The following is an 11,679-nucleotide window of genomic DNA, read 5'->3' as shown; positions in this document are numbered from 1 at the left end:
TTTGCAATTTGACATGCAATCACTTGGCGTTGGGGCGTGATACGGAACGTACGGAACGCAATTTATGTTGTTATTCGTGTCAAAAATGACAACGTCAATTTGAAGGTTCGGTTCGGAAGTTCGGAGTGGAGTTCGGCGGATCGGACGTCGTTTGTTAGAGAAGACGCTTTTATTTATTTCTTCTAAGCCTAGAGTTAAAATTTAATATACCTAACATATATGAGTAATGCGTTAATTCGACGGTTACGTTGTGGAAGGTAGATAAAAACCAACAATATAATGCAAATATGTTTCAGTCATTTTTTTCCCTGTGGTGTGTGTGTTAATAGCTAATTAGCACGCTAGGCATGCAGCGGTAGCGGTTAAAGAACATTTTAATGTCTGGTTCACATGTTCCGGTTGCGGGATGGGTGACCAAAAACCTGTAACTTTGTCTTCAGTGAGAACTGTTTGAACATTTTGCCATCGGCGCGCAAAGAAGAAGAAGAAGTGGGAACTCATCGTTAAAAACACTTCAACAATTGCATCCCCGTTGTGCCATGGCCTATCCACCTTATAAATGTCTTAAGCTTAGTGTTGACAGTGGCATTTAATCATCACAAATGTAGCCTAACGGTAATGACCGATATCGATATTTCCGGGTCCCGTGTCTAAGCCCTGTTAATTTGTCCTGATTTGCTAAAATACTAATAAAAAAAATTGTTCACTCTAACTTCACTTTGCCATATAAAAGAAGGAGACTGAGCGAGACGGTGCTAATGCATAAGCCCACCTGCATATAAAGTTTCTTCGGTAGAATCCTAGCTTAAGAATAAGAGGATAATCTGGAGTAGTTAAGTGGAGTAAACAGGTAACCCACTGGTATCCCAGATATGGTCAGAGGAAGCGAGGTCGCCCTACAACAAGGTGGAAAGACAAGCTAATCCTTCCTGTGGGAATTTTGGAATATTCTATGTATTATTTTGGGATATTATATGTATTATGTATTCTATATACACATGTAAAATACAATCTAGTGCCTAACTTCTCTTTATGCCTATACTTAAGACCTGTTTTGATTGTAATCTGTTTGTGTATCAACTAAATAAATAAATAAATATTGTGTACCAAATTTCTTAATAATTCGTTCAGTAGATTTTGCATGAAAGAGTAACAAATATACATCGTCATTATTTTGTAATAAAACAGTAATAGTAAATAATGAAGATTATTTGTTTCAGATAACCTGCCATCGACAAATCTCAATTAGGTACAAATAGGATCTTATCGGTGTGATCTGGTCAAGATGTGGTCAGTCCTCGTGACGGACGACACGAGTGACTCTAGGGCAGACGGCAGCGCAGTGTGCGTGGGATGTCTGGCCACAGGTGTCACACTGCATGATATGCACGCTAACAACCTGGCCGAGAGCTTCATGGAGATCACTGGGGTCACTGTAAGTCATCATGCTACATGTTACTTGTAGCATGAATCTGATTGATATATAAATATGTGCGGTACAGTAGGATTTCAACCTTTCGGTCCACAGGTAGGCAGGGAGGTTTTAAACATTACACCATCACCGCTTCTGTGAATATTGATATAAATTATAATAGTTTAATTCGCACTGAGAAGAAATGCTGAAAGAAAAACAGTGTGGGTGCTTAACATGCAAGAAACAATGATGGGTTTTACCATTATTGTTTTTTACATACTTTTACTAATAGTATGGTAAAGTTCATAAGAACTCCTCTTGAAGAAGGCGCCTAGGTATTGATAGTCCACTTAGTTTTTGTACACATAATTATATTATTCTCACTGTACTATCAATACCCTGGAAAAAATGCGGGCGGCTTTTCGGAGCTCCCCAACCTACCGCACCACCTCCGAGTGTGGGCCGTTGAGTTTTGTTATTTATTTATTATTCTCATCAGATCGCGAGCCCCGCGCCGCTGTGCGTGTACTGCCGCGCGCGGCTCCGCTCCTCCTCGTTGTTCCGTCGCCGCGCGCGCCGCGCACACCACGCGTTACACAATGCCGTGAGTTGGTCGTACAATACTATATGATAATACTTTATTGCACAAATCGGTACCATACGGTCTGACAACTAGGGATGCCGACGACCGGCGAAGTGGAGACGAAAAAGTAGGAAAGCTGACCCTCGGCTCCGACGCTCAACGCCTGAGGAAGAACCTGGAAAACGCTCAGCAACACATCTTAACGTAATGACTTCGATAAATTGTGCATAATTTATTTTAGTGTAAAATTTCAAGATTTTTTTAAAATATATTTATTTCACATATAAAGAACAAATATATATAGTACATAATATAAGAACACTGACAAAAAACCACAGAGGTTTAGTAGATAATGTGTTAAGAAGTAACAGACAAAACTTTATAGAATAGAATAATCTATATTGTGAAACACACACACACAAAGAAATACTTAGGTACTATAATAGGTGTGTTTCGTTGTTATAAAGATCTTTTAAACCTAATTTCCAGTTATCACCAGAATATCTTCGAGAGCTAGGCCAGAAACTGAAACATCAGTACGCGTGCGCGGAGATCACTACTCTGAACCTAACGGATACCAACGAAGAAGTCGAAATAAAACGAGAGGAGTCCAGTTCTGATTCAGACGATTATCTCCTCAGCACATTAGGCAGTTCTAAAAAACTAGAGAAGGAAGAAGTCGATTCAGATAAAGATTTGAACACTAATGACGTTGACAGCGACGGAGAAGTGGAATGTCTGCCGGTGTTCGCTGAAAACGTCAAGAAAGAGGTTAAAAAGAAACGTGTCAAAATAAAAAAGGAGCGCGGAGCGAAAAAGTGTAAAACCGACGACGAAATCAAAAGAGATGTGAACGGCTTCAATTTCGATGTGGTGTTCTTGAGCAGAGACGAGCAGCTGCAAGAGGTCGCGGAGCTCAAGAACAGGGAAATCAAATACACGAAGAACGATACCAAATGTGAACTGTGCGGGAAGAATTTCAAAACGAAAAGATCTAGAGAGGTGCATTTTAAAAAGTACCACGACGCCAGCGTCGGTTCGTTCGAATGCGATATTTGTCACAGTAGATTTAAAGCTAAAAATAGAATGAACACGCACATGAAGATACACAGAGAAAGATTTCATTGTAGGAACTGTGACTTTGTCACGAACCGGGAATGCGGCTTGAGATTGCACTACGAATACCATCAAGGGAAGAAATATATCTGCGAATATTGTAAAAAGGACTTCGCTAAAGTGTCTAGTTATATGTCTCATGTGCGCTTAATACACGCATCTTTGCTTCCGTGGTGCGAACTGTGCGGCGAATCGTTTATAGGCGAAAAAGGTGTGCAGGCGCATAAGAAAAGAGCTCACAAAGACTTCGAAGATCTGGCGTTCAAGTGTGTCGAGTGCAAAATGTGTTTCGTGAACGAGAAAGCGTTAGATAAACATACAAGTTTGAACAAATGTAGTTTATCGAACTGTGTGCATTGCGGGGACGCGTTCGCGAGCTTGCAGCTGCTGAAGTATCATTTGGTGCAACGTCACGGGACGGAGAGTGCGGTGACCACCGACTGCGACGCGTGCGCAGTCAGCTTCCACAGCAACGCGGCGTACCAGCGTCACGTGACTGCGTGTGGCGCCAGTGCCGTGTGCGTGCAGTGCGGGGAACACTTCCGGGACCACGCGGCGCTCAGTGCACACGAGGCCGGGGAACACACCGCTTTGAATTTCTTCAAATGTGAGGAGGTGAGTTTGTTGATGCCTTGTCATGTGCTTCTCCTGCTCCACACAGGAACTGGTCTAAAGTCATATGATTTGTTTGTTATTTCGACTCGAAAAGAAAAAGAGACATTTTTTTAACTTAACTTAGGATTAATTGTGTGTCTGCCTGTCCGTCCGTCTATGGTAGCCGATTTGCTCCGAATGTACTGGGCTAAATCGGTAAATAGTTTTTTTTTCAAGTAACGGTGATATTCAGGGGGTAGGTAAATTAGCATTTTGTATGCAATTTTTTACAAGTTTTTATTCAGTGTCACCTGTCTCGATGTTTGTCTGTCTGTAATCAATTATCAGTTTGTATACCAGTTTCGGTACAAACTCATGTCGCGTTCGATAGGAACCTGGGACCTTTCGATCTTAGGCAGACGGTCTTACCTGCTGCGCCACCACCGCTCCACATATGTACCGGTATATTGGAAATAGCTTTCAAAATGTCTGTTTGTTTGTGTGTAGCATGTTCAGTACTTTACAACATGTGCAGGTTGTATAAACACAATGTTAACGCAAAGTTTGCACGTCAGTGCTCGCGCACGTTCACGAACGCGTACTACTTCCGCGACCACTGCGCGCGCGGGCACGAGCGCGCGCGGCGCCCGCTCGCCGGCGAACACGTGAGTTTTTATCTTTTTTTATCTCATTGGTTATCTAAAGTGGAAGCATTCGACCTCCACGCGGTCCTGGGTTCGATTTCCAGGACGAGTGTAAAAATGTGTGATTATATTTTTGACACAGCTTTGAAAGCTTGTGTTATCTATACTATTATCACAAAGAGGTAAGCGTTTGTGAGTTTGTATGTTTGAGGCATTTTTTCACCATAAGTAATGTAACATGTATATCAAAAGTGTGGTATATTTAGAAGGACAAGCTAGACAAGTTGCCGCGCAAGCGCGGACGCAAGCGGGACGGGAGTGCGAGTGCGAGTGCGATGCGCGCGTGGCGCGTGCTGGACGAGCGGAGGCTGGTGATGCGCAAGCTGGCGCCGGGCGGGGAGCTCGTCAGCGACGTGCGCGTGCGCGACGCCGTGTGCGAGGTCTGCGGGAAGGCCTTCGCGGTGAGTGCTGGGTCCAACAGGTCGCCGACAATGGTGAATGTTCTCCAATTTTTAGATTGATATGTCACCGAACCTTGATCGCAATCGTACCCAAAAAAAAATTTCTCGTCCTCCATAATGGACGATAAAATAGTATTATAACGTAGTAAGAGTCTCGACACGAGCCGAGCTGCAGCCGCAAGTGGCGCGTGCGAGGGCTGCGAGAAGACATTCGCGGTGAGTTTTTGTCCATAAGTTACGAATTAAAGATTTAAATGATGAAGGTTCTAGGTTTGATCCTTGAGGTACACCTTGGTGAAGGTTTGATGTTTTTGAGATTCGTGGCGAATCTTGTTTGATCACTTGCAGACGACCATCGGCTATTTTCATGACTGATTGATTGATTGATTGATTGATCACCTGGTACGACATCCACATGAAACAGTTCAACAATGCCGTTACAGAACGTGTCACTGCTGAAGCTCCACCAGCGGCTGCACACCGGCGAGAAACTCTTCACGTGCACATACTGTAACAAGAAGTTCAACGTGTCCACTTTGCTGCGGGTGAGCACTAGAAGCGTTTCTGTTATAACTCGCTGTTGTCCGCGACTTTGTCTGCGGCAAAAAGTAGCCTTTGTCACCGTCCCAGCTCTCCAATTATCTCCATGCCAAAAATCGCCTCGTTTTGACGTGAAAGACGGAAAAACACAAATAGACTTTCACATTTATAATCTCTCTTTCATCTCTGCATGTTGTCGGTTGCGTTCGTGGCTGTGAGCCCCGAAGCCCGGGATGCGCGTAAAAAAAAAACTTTAATATTTTGAATATTCGGCTGGAATTTTACAACCGGCCGCCTGCCTGACGTCAACTCTCCTTGGGAATATTCTGTGTGTCTCTTAGTCGCATCGTACGACACCCACGGCAGGATGAGGTGGAGGAGCGGTCCTATTCTAGGGCGGGGCCACACGACACATTCATTGTCGCATACGTATATAATAATTCATATACCATACTTATTACTATATACTATACTACTTCACTACTAATCGGGGGCTACTCCCAGACAGACAGACAGACTTTTAGAACAGTTATTTTTCCGGGACGAAAGGTGTCTTTGTCCTTCTCCATACTTCAAACTACATGTATGCAAAATTTCAAGAAGATTGGTCGAGCAGATAATAATATGTTGATTAAATATTATTGCATTTGAATTATATAATTTTTTTTGTATGTTTGTTGCATGATTTATATTTTATATCATTTAAATTGTCGCATTTGTATTATGTACAAATATTAGCACCTTTAAATTTTAATTATTAATTTCTATTTACACTATTTGATCATTGAATTATGTTTGCTTGCGTCCTCGCTGAGGTGACAGCTGAAAATCAGCGGTTGCTCTCCCCGGGCAACATGGAGCTGAGCTGCAGCCTGTTTGTGCGTCTGTGCACACTTACTGCATGTTAGATTTGTAATCTTTAAAATTTTCTTAAGATTGTTATTGTATGTTGGTGTGAAACAGTAGTACGAATAAATGATTTATCTATCTATCTATCTATCACATAGAGCGTGAATATGTGACAAACAAACTTACTTTCGCATTTACAATACTAGTTCAGATTATTATTTATTATTTATTCTGTTGAAGTGAATAAATTCAAATTCAAATCATTTATTCAGAAATTAGACCTTCACAGGCACTTTTTCTCGTCAATCTTTATATTTATAGTTATTTCTCACAAGCTACAAACTACTGGCATTTCGGAACGACCACTGCTGAGAAGAAATGCCGAAGAAATTCATTTGAACAGTGTTGGTCCCTATCATGCCAGATCGGCTTACCATTATTGTTTCTTACAATGTTTTTTTTTTCTTTCTAATAATATATAAAAGTACATAATGTACATAGTCAAAAGTTATATCAAAACATATATATATATATATATATATATATATATATATATATATATATATATATATATATATATATATATATATAAAGTGCAGTCGATGTAATCATTTGCATATATTGCATTGTTTTGATGTGAGCAAAATTTTACATGTTATAAGACGACTTGACGAGCTCGGTGACGCAGTGGCAAAGCGCTTGCCACTGAACCGAGAGGTCCCGGGTTCGATCCCCGGTCGGGACATGATGGAAAACGATCTTTTTCTGATTGGCCCGGGTCTTGGATGTTTATCTATATATGTATTTGTTATAAAATATAGTATCGTTGAGTTAGTATCCCATAACACAAGTCTCGAACTCGCTTTGGGGCTAGCTCAATCTGTGTGGTTTGTCCTCATTATAAGTGCACATATTGTTGGTCAGTTTGGTTAATTCGTAGAAACTAATTTAATGTTAATATATTTTACGTGCACGTACCCACCTAACTTACTGTTTTGTGTACATATGAATAAATAAATAAATAAATGATCCGGTGTTGTCGCAGAACCACATGCGCGTGCACACGGGCGAGCGGCCGTACGCGTGCGCGGAGTGCCCGAAGGCGTTCAAGGAGTGGGCCGGGTACAAGCGACATCTGCTGGTGAGTCTGCGACTGCTTTACATGCTTCTATTTAACTTTTAATGTAAATGGATTTGTTACACATGTCACACGTGCTTTTTTTTTTAAATAAAAATAAAATGAAAAAATCTGGAATCGTCGAATAGGGAGTATTGGTGCACATTTGTCCCGCCGGAGCACAGCGCTGTATGTTAGGTACACAAAAGCTTTGCCGCCTTTTGCTGTGTCGATTGAAACGTTTATTTCAGAGTACTTTGTTAATATTTTCATTGTGTAAGCATTCGTTTGTGAAAATATACGAAACTGTAGCATATTATATAGTATACCGGAATATTGGGAATAATCGTTTTCTATACGATAAAAAAGCTTCGAAAACTATGGGATACGCCTCGCGCTGTAAAGTTTTCGAGCCAGTAAGCGGTCGAAAAGAAGCTTGAGACACGTGAAGACTTTTAAAATATGGACTTCATACAGGCAAGATCTTCAGTGAAAATCAAGTTTATATCAGTTTATGACCACAGTTGACCAAATAATTCAGAACAAAACCTAAAATAGTGTTATTATTTTCAGGATAATTCACTAAATCCTTGCTTTTTCCTTTAAACTCGCACCACCAAAAATAATACCTTGCGTCTACTACGCAAGGTATTTTTGGTCGTAAATCTGCAACAATATTGAAGATTGGCGCTTTTTGCCTCCATTGGCAATGTTTGTGTACCTTAGTTATACCAGTAGCGCCATCTGCGCTGAGCTTTGCGCAATATGCCCTATTCTAAATTGTAATCGAAACAGCTCGATTCCAGATTTTTTTCATCTCATAATTATTTTCAGAAAACCTTGCAATGTAGCCATGTCTCGGGTCGGCGGCTGATTAACACGTTTGTCGGCAGTGGGCAATAACAATTATCTGTTGTGCAATACAAATGTCATTTTTTCCTGCATCGACTGCATCAACGTCAAATCGATCAATTGGACAGGTTATGTGGCACCAATGTGTTTAAATCGGCCACTGATTCTCTCATAATATTGCATGTGCTCCACAATTCTCCCACCCCCCAGTATAAGTTGTATTTCCGGCGCAGAGCCACTCGGGCGTGCGCAAGCACATCTGCGAGTTGTGCCAGAAGTCGTTCCTGACGTCAACCTGCGTGAAGGTGCACATCCGCTCCGTGCACATGAAGATCCCGATGCCGCCGCGCGTGCGCAAGCCCAGGCTCAAGCACCCCTAAACTATACTACACTGCAGCTAGTCAACACGATCCCGTGATTTTTAACCCCCGACGCAAAAAGAGAGGTGTTATAACTTTCACAGCTAAGTGTGTCTGTCTGTCTGTGTGCGTGACACCGTAGCTCATCAACGGGTGAACCGATTATTTGGATGCCGTTTTTTATTTGATAGCTAATTTCTATGGGGTGGTTCTTAAATATGTTTGATCAAAATCGATTCAGTCGTTCAAAAGTTGTAGCAAAATGAATATTATAAGTCGGGGGCTTTTAAAATTCGTGTTTATTATTTGCCAATAATATGCGCACAGACGATTTTGAGATTTTAGTTTCAAATCCCGGTGTCGCCTTTGTACAGTCCCGACATAGTTACCGGGGAATAACGAGCAGGATTACATTGCCTAATGTTTTGTCGTCCCTGGCGGCTGTGAGCTCGCCACACTGGATCCATTATGAAAATCATTATCAGACGTCGTTTAAGCGTCCAACTTTTTTGTTTGCATAATGTAATTTTATCATAAAAATCTTGTAAACATTACATTTTAAGTTAATAATGCAATCAAGTAAAAATCTATATATTTAAATCTTTTATTTCGATGGATTCCATTAATTCAATTCTTTGTCTAAAATTATTGCTTTGCTGACGTCAGCCCTCTTTGGGAAAGCTATCGGAGTCTATCAGCTGCCTAGCTTGTGTCCCTTACTAGTCTCGTGCGACATCCACGCTAGGATACGGCGTGGAGGTATTGTAGGAACCACGCGTTTTATTATGAACAGTAACAAAGGTAGCAAAAATATTGGACAAGAAAATTATTAAGTAGTATAAGGAAAGGGAAAGTAAGTTTAGATATAAATGGGGTACTTTTTATTCACTGCACAAATCCCGGCTAAACCACTGCTTGATGTAGCACTTTAGGGTTTAGCCGTAACATATATACCCTGTTTAAATAGTTGGTCTATAATAAATTAAAACTAGCGAAAATAATTATATTGAACTTCCAAAATGACAAATCTTAATTTTACATATTAAAGACTATCGGCGGCAATCTTATCTGTCAATATGAGAAAATATTTAAACCTAGAATACATTTTGATTTATTCTTTTATTAGTGGCCAGTGTACCTACTGAATATAAAACCTGGACATACCCTGTAAGAAATTCCAAGATTCCGTCACAGATTACGTAATAGTATTTCCGTTGAAAATGTGCAGTGATTAGAAAAATATCCTAATTACAGTCTGACAGGCCGGCAACACTGGGTGTTCATCAACCAATCGCGACCGCGATCGCGACTATTTGGTGTTGCAATAGCTAAAAAATAGCTTAAAAATTAGTTTTCTTCACTTTCTTGGCAGACTACGTTTGGATTGTGCTGTGTGAGAACATTTATTGTAATTATTTATTGCTAATGAAATAATTAAATTGTGTTGAATGATACAAAATGATTTTTATTACTGAGCCGCCTTCCTTAGATTTGTTACTTCATTGATTCGAGCGTGTCGCAAAGAGCGAATGAATTCGGACACCTACACGCTCGGATGCAAAGTTTTACTTATGATATTTATTTTTTGGTGTGTTTTGACACCAATCATTTGAATGATAGATTATGAAAATAATAGATTTTGCCGAAGGGACTTTTGGGGTGGGGACATCCTTAGCCGAGCGACATTTGAAAATTAGATCTCAACGTTTTTGTTGTTAAGGTGACGCATAATCTACTAGACCGATTGTTATGAAATTTGACACACGAGTAGAATAAATCAAAAGTCATTTATTCATATTCTAAATTAAATGATGTTTACCAAAGCTACAAACTACTAGCATTTCGGAACGACCACTGCTGAGAAGAAATGCCGAAAGAAACTCATTCAAACAGTGTTGGTCCCTATTATGTCAGAAGGGCTTACCATTTTTTAAATATAAATTTATGTATATCTTTTTATCAGTAATATAACAATGTAAGTACACAATAAAGTACATGGTCAGAAGATATACTGAAACATATTATACACGACATGTTTATGTTACACGTATATGTTTTACAAGTAAATGTCAAAATATATGTAATAAACATGTCAAGTGAATATATAAATAATTATAAAAAGGTAAGATCAAGTGTGAGAGGTGGAAGTTTTAGGAAGGGTCCAAGGTTTTTTATCATTTAAATAGTCGCTAATTGTGTAATAAGCATTAGCCATCAAAGCATTTTTAATATATGATTTAAATTTTGGCATTTGCAAGTTAATAGCCTCAACAGGGAGAAAAGACCGCCTAACCTTTTTAAGTCGGAATCTGTTCATACAAAGTTTATGCCTATTACGAGTGTTTACACTGTTAACATCGCTCAATGTTTTAAATAAATATATTAGGACAAATCACACAGATTGAGCTAGCCCCAAAGCAAGTTCGAGACTTGTGTTATGGGATACTAACTCAACGATACTATATTTTATAACAAATACATATATAGATAAACATCCAAGACCCGGGCCAATCAGAAAAAGATCATTTTCCATCATGACCCGACCGGGGATCGAACCTGGGACCTCTCGGTTCAGTGGCAAGAACCTTACCACTGCGCCACCGAGGTCGTCAACGTTTTATACAGTTTTATACAGGTGTAAGTTAGATTTAACAAAAATAAGTACGTCGAAGATGTACTGAGATGCAACAGTCATAATATTTATCGATTTGAATAATTCTCGCAAGGAATCCCGTGGCTTAAGCCCATAAATAAAACGAATTGCTCGTTTCTGTGAAACAAAAATTTTTCCTATATCAGCTGCATTACCCCATAACAATAATCCGTAAGACATTATGCTATGAAAGTAGCTGTAATACACGAGCCTAGCTGTTTCGATGTTTGTACACTGTCTGATCCTTCTCACTGCAAAAGCTGCCGAACTAAGTTTTTGGCCGTGATTTCAATATGTTTATCCCACTTAAACTTACTATCCACAGTAATGCCCAAGAACCTGGCACTGTGTATTCATTCTAATACTTTACCATTAACTATTAAAGGAATATCAAGTTGGGGTGCGTTTGAAAGAGAGAATACACTTGGTCTTGTCTGTGTTTAAAGCCAGGTTATTAGTTGTAAACCATTCAAGCACAAGTGACATAATGTTGCTTA

At 39.9% G+C, this 11,679-nt stretch overlaps 1 protein-coding gene across 1 annotated transcript; it reads left to right on the top strand.

Annotated features, from left to right (window-relative positions):
- Nucleotides 1–55: 55 nt before the first annotated feature.
- On the top strand, nt 56–9,988 carry LOC128682217 (zinc finger protein 58-like). The gene is made up of 9 exons (XM_053766818.2): nt 56–313; nt 1,221–1,435; nt 1,914–2,018; nt 2,487–3,728; nt 4,283–4,372; nt 4,618–4,812; nt 5,256–5,357; nt 7,247–7,342; nt 8,404–9,988. Exons 2-9 carry the CDS (start codon nt 1,286–1,288, stop codon nt 8,548–8,550), a joined length of 2,127 nt encoding a protein of 708 aa, XP_053622793.1. The 5' UTR covers nt 56–313; nt 1,221–1,285; the 3' UTR covers nt 8,551–9,988.
- The last annotated feature ends 1,691 nt before the right edge of the window (nt 9,989–11,679 follow it).

The sequence above is a fragment of the Plodia interpunctella genome, chromosome 29 (genome assembly GCF_027563975.2).
Source record: "Plodia interpunctella isolate USDA-ARS_2022_Savannah chromosome 29, ilPloInte3.2, whole genome shotgun sequence".
In the NCBI taxonomy this organism is placed as follows: domain Eukaryota; kingdom Metazoa; phylum Arthropoda; class Insecta; order Lepidoptera; family Pyralidae; genus Plodia; species Plodia interpunctella.
This window is presented reverse-complemented; position numbering and strand designations above follow the sequence as displayed.

Coding starts and splice junctions, on each gene's coding strand:
- LOC128682217 (XM_053766818.2), top strand. CDS start 1,286: ATGTGGTCAGTCCTCGTGACGGACGACACGAGTGACTCTAGGGCAGAC. Junction 3,729..4,282: donor ATTTCTTCAAATGTGAGGAG/GTGAGTTTGTTG, acceptor TTTGCACGTCAG/TGCTCGCGCACGTTCACGAA. Junction 4,373..4,617: donor GCCCGCTCGCCGGCGAACAC/GTGAGTTTTTAT, acceptor TGGTATATTTAG/AAGGACAAGCTAGACAAGTT.